The following is a 17,051-nucleotide window of genomic DNA, read 5'->3' as shown; positions in this document are numbered from 1 at the left end:
CAGAATCCTATCAGTGCCTTGTGTAGGTATGGAGTCCAATATACACTACCTCTCATGGTCCAAGGATCCTAAGCTAAGATAGTAACATAAAAATCAAGTTGCAAACAAGTAAAATCCCTGGGGTACCCCACAGAAGCAAACATAAACCATTCTTTAAGGATGCTTCTTAATCTAAGGCATATAGAATTTCTGCAGGGAAAAGTGTTTCCTGAAGATGAGCTCACAATTAAAAAAACAAACAAATGAATGAACAAAACTGCAAACCAAATAAGGAACAGAGCCACCCTGAGAAACAGTCATCAGGTACAACCAATGGAAGCTAATAGCCCCAAAAACCTGAGATGATAGAATAGTACAAAGGAGACTGTTTAAAATGATGAAAGAGGTAAAAGAAGGAAAATAAATAGAAAACAAGATTATCTTTTTCTATGGGAATAAAATAGGAAAGAAAACTAGTTCTAAATGAATTCATTCATTCATCTGTTCATTCATTTCAACCAGTCTTCTCGAGAGCACCTTGAATGTGCCAATCGTTGTCAAGGCACTGTCAATGACCAAATGTGGAGATGGTGTAAACAGTGCCCACCAAGAGGAGTCAGGGGTGATTTTGAGGTTTGTGGCCTATGCAGATAAATGGATAGTAGTGCCACCTGCTGAGAAAATGGTTAATGACCAAGTATTTTGGGTAGTGGGTGAGGATGGGCAGTATCCATGAGCTTTGTCTTGGGCATGGTGAGTTTGCTGTGCCTTTGAGACATCCCAATGTACATGTCAAGGAAGCAGATGGAAAAATAGGTCTGGAACCCAGCAGAGCAGTCTCAGCTAAAGAGCTAAATCTGGGAGGCCTTGGTGGGGATGGTCTGAAGCTGTGGTCTTAGATAACACCAGATCCCCAAGGGAGAGTGTATACTCAAGGGTATCACTCAAATCAAGCATTCAATGACTCGCTGGTTCATCCTGCTGAACCTCAGCTGGAATTGCCCCAAAAGCAATGGTAGGGGAATTCCCACAAAGGACTACCCCAGACAGTCCTGAGATAGGGTCGGTTGCCATTCCAAAGAAAGAAGTACTAAATGCCAGGGCGATCAGTCCAAAGCTTTTGTTGGGGAAACTTACTACAGAATGTTGAGCAATCCTCGTGATAGACAGCAAGAGAAAAGGGATGTTCTACCCAGACTTATCCACAGCAATGGGGTCAGGGCATGGACTTTACGTAAGGGTTTAAGGAATCTGGCTCAGGGCTGTGGCCAGTTCCTTTCAATGTTTGGGGCAACACCTATTACCTTTATTAGTACCTAGGAATGTTCAAGGCCCCAGTTTGAGGTAAAGCCTGCTGAGAAAAACCTGTAGCTACGGGTCACAGAGTGGTCAAAGCAGTCTGCGATTTTCAGTCAGGACACAGAAAGAAAGTGGCAGGGTGGGAGTGGGGAGAACTGGAAGACCCTATGCTTGCTGATGTAAAGAATGCATCTGCAGAGGAGGCTCAGGAAAATACAGAGAAGTAGAGGAAATCCAGAAGGATGTGGCACCACAGAAACCAAGGACAGAATGCTTGAAAAAGCAAGAGGATGGTCAACAATGCCCAGTGCTGCTGGTTGATCAGGAGCGGGAGGGTTAGATCAGCACTAGATGTGGCAGATTGATGCCCCTGGAGAGAGCTGTGTTGGTGAAGTAGTGAGGGCGCATCCAGGTAGGGATGAGGTGAGGAGCAAATGGGGCAGGGCAAGGGGTGAAGAAGTGAAGAGAGCAATATAGACAACTTTTGGGAGTTTGACAGTGACAGGGAGGAGAGAGCTAGGACAGGAGATAGAGGGAAAATGGGAGAGTCTTGGGGTTGTTTTGTTTTGTTTTTGTTTTTGTTTTGAGATGGAGTCTCACTCTGTCACCAGACTGGAGTGCAGTGGCTCAATCTCGGCTCACTGCAGCCTCTGCCTCCCAGGTTCAAGTGATTCTCTTGCCTCAGCCTCCCGAGTAGCTGGGATGACGGGCGTTGTGCCACCACACTGAGCTACTTTTTGTATTTTTAGTAGAGACGGGTTTTCACCATGTTGGTCAGGCTGGTCTCAATCTCTTGACCTTATGATCCGCCTGCCTCGACCTCCCAAAGTGCTAGGATTACAGGTGTGAGCCACCACGTTCGGCCTAGACTTGGGCTTTAAGAATAGCAAAGGGAGGGCTCATTTGAAAGAAAGAAGTTAAATATGTAGGAAAGAAAAAGAATCATGGATAGGGAGCTTCCCGAAAAGGGGGGGCGGGCAAAGCATAGGAGGACGGATTGGCTTCGGATAGGTGGCAGGACCCTTCTCTACCGGGAGGGAGGTGTATAGGAATGAGAGAGTAGCAGACTTAATGAACTTCAGTACAATTAAAAGTAATAAAATCATCTTCCTGTTAAATATGATATGAGTTAGCTTGCAAGAAATCAATGGGCAAAATTTACCAAGTTGTTTTTTTTTTTTTAAAGTTAATTTAAAAATTTGCTGGACATGGTGGCTCACACCTGTAATCCCAGCATTTTGGGAGGCTGAGGACAGCAGATTGCTTGAGCCCAGGAGTTCAAGACCAGCCTGGGCAACATGATGAAACCCTGTCTACAAAAATACAAAAAACTAGCTGGATGTGGTGGTACACACTGGTATTAGGGAGGATCACTTGATCCTGGGAATTTGAGGCTGCAGTGTGCCATGATTGTGCCACTTCACTCCAGTCGGCAGAGTGAGGCCCTGTCCCCTGCACCCCCCAAAAAAATCCATGGTGCCTCGGAAACAAGGGAAGGGGCATCCTGGGTTGAGGCCCAGCCAAGGCCAAGGCTGGGAGGCAGGAGAAGGGAAGGAGAGTGATGCCGGGGCTGTGCCGCCAACCCTGCAGACATTGCCAACCGGGTGCTACTGTCCCTCTTCACTGTCGAGATGCTGATGAAGATGTATGGGCTGGGCCTGCGCCAGTACTTCATGTCCATCTTCAACCGCTTCGACTGCTTCGTGGTGTGCAGCGGCATCCTGGAGATCCTGCTGGTGGAGTCGGGCGCCATGACGCCCCTGGGCATCTCCGTGCTCCGCTGCATCCGCCTCCTGAGGATCTTCAAGATCACCAAGTGAGCGCTGGGGTTGGCTGGCACTCCCGGGTCCCCGGCAGGCACCACGGCCTGGTCTGGTCTACACCCACCTCATTTCTCAGGGTCTGGAATATGTGTAGGTTCATCAGTGGCCCCTTGCCTGGACTTCCCTCCCTCCTTGAAATAACCTCCTTCTGTGAAAAAAGGAATCACTTCCCCACTTTGAATCCATTTCTCTGTTTTTTTCTTACCATAGTTTATGGCAGGGTAGGGAGAGGGGGTGGTGGAAAAGAGAAAGGAAGAAGAGAAAAGGAAAGATGGGAAGAGGGAAGGAGGACAGGAAGAGCTGTAGGGAAAGGGGTGGAAATAAGAAAGAAGGAGGAACACAGACAATCAGAGCCTTTGTGAGGTGGTGAAGGAAGAGGAGAGGGGTTCATCTGCTTGCACTATTTATCCATCACTTGCGTGAGTTAGGTACTGTGCTAGACACAGGGCATCGAAGGTATGCGGGAGAAAAGCCGTCCTTACTCTCACGGGGTTTCTCGTCCAGTGACGGGACCTAAAGTTAATCAATAGTCATATTAACCAGTGTGAAATTACAGACAAGTGCTCCGCAGGAACACAGCGGGCATGCAGCCATGAATCCAGGGCCTTCCAGCCCCGAGGCAGCCCCCCTCCCTCTGTGTCACGTCAGTCCTGAGTCTTTCCCCCAAGCCTGTCCGCACCTCGTGGGCCCCAGTGAGAGGGTCTATCTCCTCCCACCTTGCACCTCCTCCTCCTTCAGATACTGGACGTCGCTGAGCAACCTGGTGGCATCCCTGCTCAACTCCATCCGCTCCATCGCCTCCCTGCTGCTGCTGCTCTTCCTCTTCATCGTCATCTTCGCCCTCCTGGGCATGCAGCTCTTTGGGGGGAGGTATGACTTTGAGGACACAGAAGTACGGCGCAGCAACTTCGACAACTTTCCCCAAGCCCTCATCAGCGTCTTCCAGGTAGGCTGTCCCTCTGTGTGGCCATCCTTCTGCGCAGTTGCTGAATCCTGCTTCTCTTGTCCTTCAAGATCAAGGTGGGCATCACGTTCTCCAGGAAACCTTCTCAGATCTGCTGGTTGAGTGCAATGTCCTTCTCTGGGCTCCCCTATCACCTGTGCGTCTCTCCATTGTGACACTTGCTTATTTGTCTCCTTCACTGTAGCTGCACCCACTTCGTCTGATTAGTCTTTGTTTCTGGTGCCCAGCACAGTGCTGGCCTACTACAGGATAGTATGACTGGGTTAGGGATGGCCTGGGAGTCCAGATGCATGCTTTCTCTCCCATGTGCTACTCAGGTCTCAGGGCAAAGTCAGATAAGGGGAGCTTTTCCTCCCCAAGGCTGAGAAAGCCCCAGAGAAACACAAACCATTTCTCACTCTGCAGGCGCGGCACAGCCAGTTCACTATCAGCCACCCAACAGAGCATGGCTGTGGCCCAGTGAGAAGCTTTCAGGGCCCCTGGCCTCCTGGAGGAGTTTTCTTTTTTTTTTTTTTTTTTTTGAGACGGAGTCTCGCTCTGTCACTCAGGCTGGAGTGCAGTGGCCGGATCTCAGCTCACTGCAAGCTCCGCCCCCCGGGTTCACGCCATTCTCCTGCCTCAGCCTCCCGAGTAGCTGGGACTACAGGCGCCCGCCACCTCGCCCGGCTAGTTTTTTGTATTTTTTAGTAGAGACGGGGTTTCACCGTGTTAGCCAGGATGGTCTCGATCTCCTGACCTCGTGATCCGCCCGTCTCGGCCTCCCAAAGTGCTGGGATTACAGGCGTGAGCCACCGCGCCCGGCCCCTGGAGGAGTTTTCTTAGTGTAGACGTGGAAACATTCCTCTCTGGAGTGGCCCATATTTCACGAGTGACGCCTCCCTTTTGTACCAGTGAGAGATGCAGTGTGTGATCATCCATCGGTCCTGTGGATGGCTTTGCCCACTCTTTCTTCCATTAGCCCTACTGGCTGGTCAGGCCTTGGGCCTTTCAAGAAACTTGACATTTCACATGACTTCTAAGGCCAGAATAACAGGAGGCCTGGGTGGGTGCAGCACAGTGAAGCCCGGGGATTAGGAACAGAACAGGGAGGTGGCGAGCCCACAGTCCAATTCCTTGTCCGTAGAGAGCAGTGATAAGCTTCTGTATCACTGGAATAGGGGTTTTGTTTTGTTTTTTGAGATGGAGTCTCACTCTGTCACCCCGACTGGAGTGCAGTGGCACAGTCTCAGCTCACTGCAACCTCCACCTCCTGGGTTCAAGCGATTCTCCTACCTCAGCCTCCCAAATAGCTGGGATTACAGGTGTCCACCACCATGCCTGGCTAATTTTTGCATTTTTAGTAGCAATGGGGTCTCACCATGTTGGCCAAGCTGGTCTCGAACTCCTGACCTCAAATGATCCACCCACCTCGGCCTCCCAGAGTGATAAGTTACAGGCGTGAGCCACCGCACCCAGCTGGAATAAGGGTTTTGGGGAGAGCAGGGGCTGGCCACCTGGACTGTGGAATGAAAAGAGGGAAGGTCTGAGAGAACCACAGAGTTGGAGGAGACCTTCGGTCTATGCGGTCCCAACAGAAGACTCTCAGGCCCCTCTGTGTTCCCGAGCCCTCGTTCCTCCCTCCACACAGGTCCTGACGGGTGAAGACTGGACTTCGATGATGTACAATGGGATCATGGCCTACGGTGGGCCGTCCTACCCCGGCATGCTTGTGTGCATTTACTTCATCATCCTTTTTGTCTGTGGCAACTGTATCCCCTTAGGAGCAGGGTGCAGAAAACAGCTTAGGGAGGGGGTGGGGGAAAGGGCTTAAAATGGGAGTCAAGGGTGTCCAGTTTCTAGGTAGCCAGGCCCACTGGCTGGAGGGGAGCTCCCAGGCCCTTGGGGTAGGGGGTTAGGACATAACAAATGCAGGTATAGCTGTAGAATAATTCTTTCTGCCAAAAGATGAGAGACTCACAGGGGTGTTTGGCTACAGCTGGGAGGAATTAAAAGCCCAGTAAGGTCAGTGAGCCTAGAGCAGTGGGGAGGAAGGATAGAGCTTTGCTGAAGAGCATGAAGATGGTGGGACAGCCTGCTCCAAAGGTTCGGAGGCAGGCAGGGAGCCACCAGGACCCTGTGGCCGGGATGCTCAGCCTGAGCGCTGGGACCAGAAAGATGGAGCCAGGACAGGCCGAGAGATGAGAGGAGCAGATATGAGGGTGAGGTGGATGGGACTGGAGAGATACTGGCAGTGCCTGAGGCATCCTGGTGCCTGCACCATGGAATGTGATACTGTGGGGAGTGGGGGGGAAGGGCACCGTTGTTCCCCGACTCATGCGTGCCTCGCATGGGTCTCACTTGTTTTGCCTCACTGGCTCTCCACGAAGCTCAGTGTGGGATCTGGGACCAGTCTGGACAGGAAACGGATGGTTCAAGGTCACAGTGGATTCAGGCTCCTTCCTGGGTAGTCTCCACAGGCATGCCTCCCTGAGGGCCTTCCACTATGACCCTGGACCCACACCTTCCCATGGATAGCTCTGGGAGTAGGGTTAGGTGCTGCCCACATGCAGGCAGGCAGGATTCCTGCCCACAGGCTCCCTTCCACCTACAACCGAAGGCTCCTTAGCTAAACCCGCTCAGACATCCTGCTCAATGTCTTCCTGGCCATTGCCGTGGACAACCTGGCCGAGGCGGAGAGCCTGACTTCTGCCCAGAAAGCCAAGGCTGAGGAAAGAAAACGCAGGAAGATGTCCAAGTGAGTGCTTCCTTAGTAGGAAGGGACCTGGAGTGCTCAGCCGTGGCCATGGCCTTCCAGCTCTGAACAAACGATCAGGGTCCCTGACATGGTAACACCCACCTCAGTGGGCAAACTTCTGCAACCTGCGCATGGAGATGGCTGAGGTCCTTCCCTGTGGACAGGAACAGAGACATGTTGGCCTTCTGGACAGACAGGCCTCAGGATGCAGAATGCCAGAGCCTCAGAGCCCGGCCAGTTGAGCACGGCTCCCCCGGGGAGGGATCCTGGGAATTCCCTTCCTAACCCTGTTACTGAGTCGCCATGCTTCTGGGAGAGAGGTGTTGCCCTTTGCTGAGCCTCAGGCATCCTCTCTTCTGTGAAGTGGCCATTGGCTTCTCAGGTTCTTCACAATTCTCTCCATCTGTGACTTTGTCAGTGAATTCTTTGTAGCCTGGGACCCTCCTCTGGAGTGGAAGCCGACTGGTGCTCTAGACAGTGTTTCTCAAACTCTAACTGCAAAAAAATCACCTAGGGATCTTGTTGAAATGCTGATTCTGTTTCAGCTGGTCCAAATCAGATAGGGCAGGGTCGTAGTTCTACATCGAACAGGCTTCCAGGTGGTGCCCATGCTGCTGGTTGGAGGATTATGCTTTGAGTACCTAGGTTCTAGACAGAGTCCCGCTTCTTCCAATGCCCATGCCTACAGGAATGGGACACCCGTTCCTGTGGAGGCAAGATGGAAAAAGAGGGACCAGCAATGGAGTTCAGACATTTCTAAAGAGTTGGAGCCATCTTGGGCAATCCACTCTGTGAATGTTTATGAGATGTTTGTGAGCCCAAACCACATCTTGGGCTTCCACTCTGTGAATCTTGTATAAACACAGTACAAAGCCACATTCCACCCATTCACTATCAACCAACATTAAACATGGCTGACCAGTGAGCCACAGGTAGCCATGGGCCCATGCTGTGTGTCGGGCCCACTCACCATAGAGAAAGGAGTTGCCTGAGCCCACTGCACTTCCCATCTGGGGGCTGATGCCACTCCTCCTACAGATCCCAGCCCTTGGTGTGGGATCCTCCTGAGGGTGTTGTCAGGCTCAGTAGACCCCTGAGAACTTTCTGGTTTGGCTTCCACTTTGGGTTTTCTAACTCAGGGGTCTCCCAGACAAGTCAGAGGAGGAGAAGTCCACGATGGTCAAGAAGCTGGAGCAGAAACCCAAGGGTGAAGGCATCCCCACCACTGCCAAGGTGAGCACCTCGTGGGGATGTTAGAGGCAGGCTGGGGGCTCTTCCAGTCCCATGGTTCCCCTCGTACCACAGAGTACAGGTGGGATAGGTTGGGGAGGTGGGAGAGTTATCAGCCAGGTGAAGGCATCTCCCCGTGTCTGACTGGAGGGAGAGCCAACGAAGCCATCTCCAGGGACTCCTGCACTGAGAAGCACAGACTTCCCAATCTGAGAACCAGACTTCCCCAGCGTAGCAGCTTCCCACGCCAGACCAAGGAGGTACCTCCTCTCCTTAACACCCACTGTTCCACTGAGAGCCCCAGACCAGCTTCCACCACTGCTAGCCCCACCCTGCTTGTTCCCATCTGGCTCTGCTCACCACTCCTGAAAACTGAGGAACTGGAGTTCAAAAAGTCAGGGAACCGGGCCCAGAGGGGCTGGAGGTCCTGGCCTGGGAAACTCAACTCTCTTCTGGAGAACCAAGCAGTGGGTGTGTGAAGATAGAGTCAGACAGGCTAGGGTGGGCTCAGGCCTTGCCCTGTGGGAGCTTGTGCAGATTGTCTGGCCTTGCTGGGCCTGGCCTCTCATTTGTAAAATGGGGGCGATCATAATATTCCCTGTCCCTTATCCTGTAGGGATGATTAAGTGAGCTGAACGCTAACAGGCTCTCCAGTATATGCTCACTGAGGGGAAACCGCAACTTCTTTTTCATTGTTATAGTCATTGTGTTCCTTCCTACAGCTGAAAATTGATGAGTTTGAATCTAATGTCAATGAGGTGAAGGATCCCTATCCCTCAGCTGACTTCCCAGGTGAGGATGCTGGAGACTGGACTGGAGCAGGGTGCTGGGGTAAAGTAGGGGTGTGCCGGTCCCTAATTCTCCCCGTGGGCAGTCTCTTGTGTGTCCCTACCTGGACCCCTCCATGTGGAGATCAGAACACCGGAGACATCCCTTCTGTGCAAATAAGCCATCTGCCAGCTTGTCTCTCCCAACAACGCACACAACAGAAAAACCCATACATTTTATTTTCATGTAACTCAGCAAGTATTTATTGAGTGCCATGGGTACTCAATAACTCATGTTATTTCATGTAACTCAGCAAGTATTTATTGAGTGCGTGGGTATACAAGTCTTGCCTGCCAGTCATGCAGTCATGGATCATACATGAGGATATACCTATCTATGTAGTAATGAGGCAGATTACTCACTATCCAGTGTCCAGTAGGACTGGGGGCCGGAAGGATACAGGGATGAATAGAACCATGACAGGCAGTGTGGGTAAGTTCAAGAGGAGGAGACAATGGTGGGGTAGGGGGACCATGGATAAGAAACAACCGTGGATAAACCACAAACATCTCATAAATGCAAATAGCCAGTGACTGCTGCAGAAATTCCATTTATCTGGACCAAGAAGAGGACAAGCAGAACCAGGCTGGATTAATCTTACCAGGCCACCTGGCAGAGCCCTGGGGTCCAAGAACTCTCTGAGTCCTGGGTCCTTTGGATCACCAGGTCAGTGGGTCAATTTTAGGTCTACTTGTCCCATCAGCTGATCAGCTACTTTTATGTCTACTTATGGAATCAGCTGATTAACATCTGTTTGCTCTGGTGACTCTAAGCTCCAGGGGGACTTTTGTGTTCCACACAGCACAGTGTTTGGCTCAGAGGAGGCCTCAATAAATTGAATTAATGAATGAATGCATGAAAGAAGTTTGCAAAGTGAAGTATGGGGAGAACGGAGCTAGTACAAGTAAGACTAATGAAATTTCTTCAAATATCCACCAGCAATGAATATTTGTGTTTTAGAATAACTCATTTTGAGTTGTTTCATCTAACAGTTACCACCTATTAGATGGGAGTGACTAGTGTGCAGGTGAGATGGTGGCTGATAGGAAATCTGAGGTCAGGGAAAGGGAAGGGGCTGCAAAGAAATGAGGAAGGGAGGGGTAGAGGGGGTGTGGGCTGGGCAGCAGGAAGAGAGTCTTACCAAGGGAACTGAATGTGTTTATATCCTGCTTCTTTCTAAAAGTAGTTTGAAATGGCTTACAGCAAAAGATATGTGCAACGAAATTAAACTGGACATAGGCAGAGGAAGTAAGAAGGTGGCGGAAGGATGCAAATACGCTAACTCTAAGAATTAACGGTCTCTGTGATTAAGCATGAAATGTGTCTCTGGGGTCTGTGGCAGGCTGGGCAAGACAGGAACTGTCAAGTTAGGCCACTCATTCTGAGGAATAAGAGTTTTAGCTTCTCGGGGGAACAGAAAAATTGGAATGTGACTTGTTGGGTCTGAGAACCCCTACAGGTGGCCATGATGGAGACAGTAGAATCCAGTAGCTCTTGGCTTCCCTCAAGGCCTCTGCCAGGGGCCAATAGGGGTAGGGAAGAGGTAGCTGTCAGGGGAGGGAACCAAGAGAAACCCCAGCTTTGTAGTCCCCCCCACCATCTGATCACAGGATTCTCCCACCCTGGGAGCTGAGGATTTCAGGTACTCAACTTCCTCACGTGGTCATGAGACCCAGTGAATGTGCTTGGAATGTCTGTCTCTTCCTCTATCCCCTGCTCCCATCCCCTGTACCTGGTGTGGTCCTGGGGACTGGGTGAAGCTCAAGAAATTCTGATTGCTTTTTTCCATGCTGGAAGCTTCTCTGTGAAGTTACTATTTTTAAAATCCTAGTCCAGGAGAGGATCACAGAGTCCTTTTATTTCAACAACCCTCCTGCCCCTTGTCGGTTTCACAAATTGGAAAGCTGATGCTGACGAAGGACACAGACCTTCCCAGCACTGCACAGCAAGTTAGACGCAGAGCCGGAACTAGGACCCAGGTCTCCTCTTCTGAAGCAGGGTTCCCCACTCCATCCCCCAGCCTATGGATATTTGAGGCGGTGTGGACTGAGCCTTGAGACAAAAGATGCAGCCACAGAGTTACTTGGGCTTGCTCCTAGCCCCACTTCTGGAAGGTTGTGAGCCTCCCTTACCTACCCTTGACAGCTCAAATCTGCTCACTGTGAAGAAAAGGAGATGCCCAGGCTGAACTCTGCCAAAGCCCTAGGGTCCTAAGTCAGCCCAGTACCACCTTGCTTACCAGCTGCAGGGGCTCCTAGGAGGGCTCTGAGCACAGAAGCCACAGGCATAGCAAAGCATGGGAAGACACCCCTAATTCCTCCTTCTCTCCCCACAGGGGATGACGAGGAAGATGAGCCCGAGATCCCACTGAGCCCCCGTCCACGCCCCCTGGCTGAGCTACAGCTGAAAGAGAAGGCCGTGCCCATTCCAGAAGCCAGTTCCTTCTTCATTTTCAGCCCCACCAATAAGTAGGTGCCCCTTGGCTGCTGTGGGGGTGATTGATGAGGCTCTCATCTGCTTCCCTGCCCTAGTAAAAACCCCCATCTGACTCTCCATGCCTACAGTTATACTATGAGAAACTCAGTGTTTTAGCTTAAAGTCTTGGGCCCTGTTTAAAATGCTAGTATATCTGGGAAAAGTAATGCTTTAAACCTTATCAGTTATTTACACCTAAGAGGGACCTGTTTATTGATTCCTTTCTGAAAGAATAGCTTTAGACAGGACAAGGGGGAGAGAGCAAGGGAAGCTATAGTTTCTATGGGCTTCATTATTTTACACCTTTAAACTACACACAGGTCATAGTCTCTATGTTTCATCTGTCTGCCTCATGGCTAGAGACCAGCCTGTCCCATTTTCATCTGATGGGAAACCTCAGGGTGGTGCCATAATCGCAGGAAGGGGCAGGTAGTGGGAGGGGCTTGGCTGGGAGGCAGAACTAAGGCTTTAGAAACAGAATGAGGGGTTAGGGCCCCCTGTGTGTCCAGCCAGAGGACGCCGCAGGTGCAGGGCTGCACTTCTCTACTGGCCGGGGAGGAGCAGGAGGTATATCCCGTGTCCCTCCACAGGATGGAGGCTGATGAGGCCAGAGCCTCCAGCAGCTCACAGCTCCCCTGCCCTCCCTAACTCGCCCCACCAGGATCCGTGTCCTGTGTCACCGCATCGTCAATGCCACCTGGTTCACCAACTTCATCCTGCTCTTTATCCTGCTCAGCAGCGCTGCACTGGCTGCGGAAGACCCCATCCGGGCTGATTCCATGAGGAATCAGGTGATGGGCCTCACCCTCTCTGCTGCTCAGCACCCCTGCCCCCTCCAGCCTCAGCCTGGTGCCCAGGGTTCAGCTGTATCCTCTATGTGGCGACAGGCATCAGAGTTTCTTAGAGTTCAATTTCTCAGGGCTAGGACTGCCCACTCCACTCCTTCTGAATGGCACAGGCTGGGGCACAGACTGGCTCTGACTGCCTGCTTTAGTGTTGCTGCTGCTGATGATACTTTTGCCCCTTCCTCCTCTCACTGGCTGCTCCCTTCCCTGCCCTGTCCCTAGATCCTTAAACACTTTGACATCGGGTTCACCTCTGTCTTCACTGTGGAGATTGTCCTCAAGGTAAGTGAGGCTGTGGGGCAGCCCTGGGGAGGGAGTATCCCTGATGTGGTTCCAGCTTACACACACCGAACTCGGGGGCTGGAGAGAAGTGGAAAAGAGGTGGAGAGTGGCAGGAAAGACTCACGGGACCCAGCACACCGGGCAGACCCACAGGTGTCTGGGTGGTGGGCTGGAGAGTGAAGCCCAGCCAGCCTGTGGCTCCCCTATCCACAGAGTGTAGCCCATGTCTTGAAGCCTCAGGCATTTTTCTTTTTAGACGTAGTCTCGCTCTGTCACCAGGCTGGAGTGCAGTGGCGCTATCTCAGCTCACTGCAACCTCCGCCTCCTGGGTTCAAGCAATTCTCCTGCCTCAGCCTCTCAAGTAGCTGGGACTACAGGCGCATGCCACCACATCCAGCTAATTTTTTGTATTTTTAGCAGAGACAGGGTTTCACCACGTTGGCCAGGACGGTCTTGATATCCTGACCTTGTGATTTGCCCGCCTAAGCCTCCCAAAGTGCTGGGATTACAGACGTGAGCCACCACGCCTGAAGAAAAACTCTAGCATTTTTCTTCCATACAGTTAGCTTAAAAGCAGACCTGGTGGCCGGGCGCAGTGACTCACGCCTGTAATCCCAGCACTTTGGGCGGATCACCTGAGGTCAAGAGTTTGAGACCAACCTGGCCAACATGGCGAAACCCCGTCTCTACTAAAAGTACAAAAATTAGCCAGGCGTGGTAGCGGGTGCCTGTAATTCAACTACTCAGGAGGCTGAGGCAGGAGAATCACTCGAACCCCAGGAGGCGGAGGTTGCAATGAGCTGAGATCGTGCCACTGCACTCCAGCCTGGGTGACGAGAGAGACTCCATCTCAAAAAAAAAAAAAAAAAAAAAAAAAAAAAAAAAAAACATGAGCAGAGCTGGGGAGCTGTGTGATTTGTTGTCCCTAGACCTCTGTTACCAGCAACTGGAAAGGCCTTTTCCTTAAAGAGTCCCCAGAGAAGTGACCGCTGCCCTGAGCTGGATTCCTGGCAGCTCGCCCCATCACGCCTTTTCCACACCTTACCCACAGCACATCACTGCTCACCCATTCCCAACACAGATGCATGGGGTTCCAGCCATCCTGGGGGTGGTGGGCTCTGTGGGCAGAGGGAGGATCCGTCTGTAACTGAAATCCAGTAGCCCTAGTGTGTACATTCACAAACTAAGAGAGGAGAGGCTAGCCAAGCCCCAGGAATAGGTTCGGAGCAGGCTGTGGTGTGAAATCAGGACAGTACCTTATTTCAGGGCCTCTACTATTGAAGGAATTGAGTAGAGGGAGATGGTGGCTTCCTCAAGGTCAAGAAGTTTGTGGAGTTTGGGGCATGAGAGCCAGACCCTGAACAGACCCTGAAGTTGGACAGGCCTTCACTGGGTAGAGATAGCTAGAGCAGCCTAGGACAGACGGTAGCAAGTGCATTATAAGAAGATTTGGAGACATTGCCAGAGAGGACAAAGTGGCCCCTTTGGGCTGGGATATATTGCACATACAGGGAGGCCTGGGTGCTGAGTCTGAGAAGGCAAATTAAGACAAAATCATAGAGGTCCTTCAATGCTGGGAAAGGTTTCAGCCCCGTTTGATTTTAAGGGCATAATGCATTTGTGCAAAGGCCTGGGAGATTATTAGAGAATATATCAAAGAAACTGAGAGGGGAGCAAGAAGGCAGGTGCTGGGAAGGAGATGGAGAAGGAGGAGAGAAGGCCCAGGACCCCTGAAGTCTTGGAGGGCTTGTTCAGCCTGATTCAGCAAGCCACCAGGCAGAAGGGATTGCCCAAAAAGCTTTCCAGGAAGGAGGAGAAATTTTGTGTCACAAAGGAGACAGTGGGGCCAGGGCCTCCCACTCTGTGGCCCCCTGGGAAAGGAGACCCAGGGTTCCCTATGGCATGTGAAGAAAGAGACTTCTGGCCCAGCTGCCCATGGGAAGTCCCCAAACTTCAACACTGTGAGCAGAGATAGGAAATGCATTTAGGCCACTGCAACGAGTTGAGTGAAATATAGAGATTTCTGGAAGATTATTGCCTCAGTAAGTGCTCTCCTGAGCAGAGGCGAGAAGCCCATGTCTGTGGGAGACAGGCCTATTCCCCAAGCTCCTCCACCCAGGCTGCTGCCTCTGTCTCCCCAGATGACGACCTATGGAGCCTTCCTGCACAAAGGTTCCTTCTGCCGCAATTACTTCAACATGCTGGACCTGCTGGTGGTGGCCGTGTCCCTCATCTCCATGGGACTTGAGTGAGCAGCGTCAAAGACCAGCCCTGGGCACTGACCACTCTCTACTCTGTGCCAGGGCTTTGTAATGGGAGACCCACCCATGTTGGTGGGCCCCTGCCACAAGAGGAGGGTCTCTCAGGGCCTCTGATGGGGGCTGGGGTCCTGTGGGTTGTCACCAGCTGGAGTGTGAGTTGCCGCCAGCGAAGTGGGCAGCACTCTGTTCTGGAGACTGGCAGGGGATGCAGAGAGGAGGAAGTGGTCCCTCCCTCCCCCACCCTGCGGGGAGCACAACCCCTGCCTTCAGGGTGCTCATTGTCTGATGGGAGGGATGGAGCCTCTAGCCACCCACAGGGGAAGGCTGTATTCTGCTTCACGACACACCCATGAGAACACAGTCCAGACAGCAGGGGTGGCTGTGCCCTGGAGTAGGGCACACTCTCACAACTGGAGGAAAGGGAAGGGGAAGATGGGAGGGTTTGCAGGCAGAAAGGCAGCTGGTGTGGAGGGCGGGGTACGACTAGAGGCTCCACTGCAGACTGGGCTGGCTGGAACAGGCTGCCCTCAGCCCCCGCACCATTGCCAACCCCCCAGGTCCAGCGCCATCTCCGTGGTGAAGATCCTGAGGGTTCTGAGGGTGCTCCGACCACTCAGAGCCATCAACAGAGCCAAGGGGTTGAAGGTGAGAGAGGGCCTGGGCATGAGCCCCGGAGAGGGATGGGAGGGTTACAGGGGCCTCCTGACTCCAGAAACTTCAGCCCAGCCATGGCTGGGACCCCTGTCCCATCTCCCTGGCCAGATGGGGGGAGGATGAGGCTGGGGTAGCCATGCCTCCCCACCAGCCTCTCCCCGCCTCCAACTCATCAGGAGGCAGCAAGTCTTGCACTCCTGAGGTTTCCTCAGCTGGGTTAGCGGGGTTACAGTGAGTGCACCCCCAGCCCCCATTGGCCCCTCTCTCCCCAGCACGTGGTGCAGTGCATGTTCGTGGCCATCAGCACCATCGGGAACATCGTGCTGGTCACTACCCTCCTACAGTTCATGTTTGCCTGCATCGGCGTCCAGCTCTTCAAGGTGAGGCCCTGCCTGCGCAAGCAGCTCCCGCTCCCACTCCCAGCCCTGGTGCCCACTCTCAAGCAAAAGGAGCCCCAAATTGTGAAAACAGATGTCTTTGAATGCAGTTTTTCATACGAGAATATTTTATTTTGAAAAATAGGTCTTCACCACACCAAACACGTAAGTCTGCAGAAAACTAGTAAGGCATCATTACATTTAAATAGCACCTTGAGTTCCACAAAAGCAGCCCGATGATAATCTCAGAAACAGTCAATGGGCTTCTAACACTACTGAAATGGTAGCAGAGGGTCATGTGTCTATTGAGTTGAAGTTAAAATACAATTCAAGCACCATCTCTTAAAGCTATTGTCATGCACTTAGAATTCTATCAAACAAAACAAGAAAACGGTTAGTTTGATGTCCATCTTCTAAATTTGACTATGAAACTTCAGTCTATAAATACAGCTCTCCTAAATCAAACTTTTAAGAGGCAGCCGTCTTTCAATGATGGTCAATAGCTTTAAGAGATCAATGAGCTAAAATGAAAACCTGACAACAACTATCTTAAGCTCTTCAAAAAATTAAATACACAAGCAACACAACACGTTGAGACTCAAAGTGAATTTGCTTCAATTGAATGCACAGAGTTTTGAGGCTAATATATGGCAAGTCCAGATCCTGTTTCCTCAGTGATATCCATTCTGGGCCTCTGTGGTTCTGCTGACCACCACTGCCATTGTGCCATTGTATCTGCTCTCTCCCTGCCCCTGCATGGCTTCTCCTTGGGGAGGGAGGACCCTCCTCCCAGAGCCCTGCAGCCATTCCTCTCCCTTCCCACCCTTGCCCACTTCCTCCCATCCTGCCAGGCCTGTCTGTGCCAAGCATATGCCCTATCCCAGACCCACACTCCGCCTCCATCAGTGCAGCTGGGCTGTGGCAGCCCATCTTCCCTGCTGGTATGTCTGGCATCATCCACATCTACCGGGAGCTCCTAAGGCTGAGAGTTCATCATCTCACATCTGGAGCCAACCTTATTCTTTTCTCACTTTCTTAGGGGAATACAGCTATTCAGTTCCTCTCTAGGAATCAGCCCTATAAAGATGTCCCTCCCACAGAACCCTGATTTCAGATGTCTCTGGCCCTCAGATCATTGGCAGGACAGAGAAATTGATTTCTGAATATACACCAACACCTTTGACACTTCCTGCATGACCCAGCTGCTCCTCCTACCACCAAAGCACAATCTTTCAAAGTCATGATTACATAACCTCAGTCAGTCTTAGACAGGCAATGGCATCATCTTACAATCATTCAT

The 17,051-nt window shown here is 51.7% G+C and overlaps 1 protein-coding gene across 2 annotated transcripts in view; it reads left to right on the top strand.

Moving 5' to 3' along the window:
• CACNA1S (calcium voltage-gated channel subunit alpha1 S) overlaps positions 1-17,051 on the top strand; it is a 74,504-nt gene that overhangs the window by 32,181 nt on the left and 25,272 nt on the right. For both annotated transcript variants that reach the window (XM_045394692.2, XM_005540371.4), the window contains exons 11-22: positions 2,869-3,094; positions 3,840-4,047; positions 5,693-5,813; positions 6,685-6,799; positions 7,939-8,032; positions 8,752-8,821; positions 11,193-11,325; positions 11,994-12,123; positions 12,400-12,459; positions 14,601-14,707; positions 15,278-15,365; positions 15,647-15,754. In XM_045394692.2, coding sequence (XP_045250627.2) covers positions 2,869-3,094; positions 3,840-4,047; positions 5,693-5,813; positions 6,685-6,799; positions 7,939-8,032; positions 8,752-8,821; positions 11,193-11,325; positions 11,994-12,123; positions 12,400-12,459; positions 14,601-14,707; positions 15,278-15,365; positions 15,647-15,754 — 1,460 coding nt within the window. The remainder of the gene's footprint in view (positions 1-2,868; positions 3,095-3,839; positions 4,048-5,692; positions 5,814-6,684; positions 6,800-7,938; positions 8,033-8,751; positions 8,822-11,192; positions 11,326-11,993; positions 12,124-12,399; positions 12,460-14,600; positions 14,708-15,277; positions 15,366-15,646; positions 15,755-17,051) is intronic.

This window comes from Macaca fascicularis, chromosome 1 (assembly GCF_037993035.2).
Source record: "Macaca fascicularis isolate 582-1 chromosome 1, T2T-MFA8v1.1".
Classification (NCBI taxonomy): Eukaryota; Metazoa; Chordata; class Mammalia; order Primates; family Cercopithecidae; genus Macaca; species Macaca fascicularis.
The sequence above is the reverse complement of the archived record's forward strand: the minus strand, read 5'-3'. Positions and strand labels throughout refer to the sequence as shown.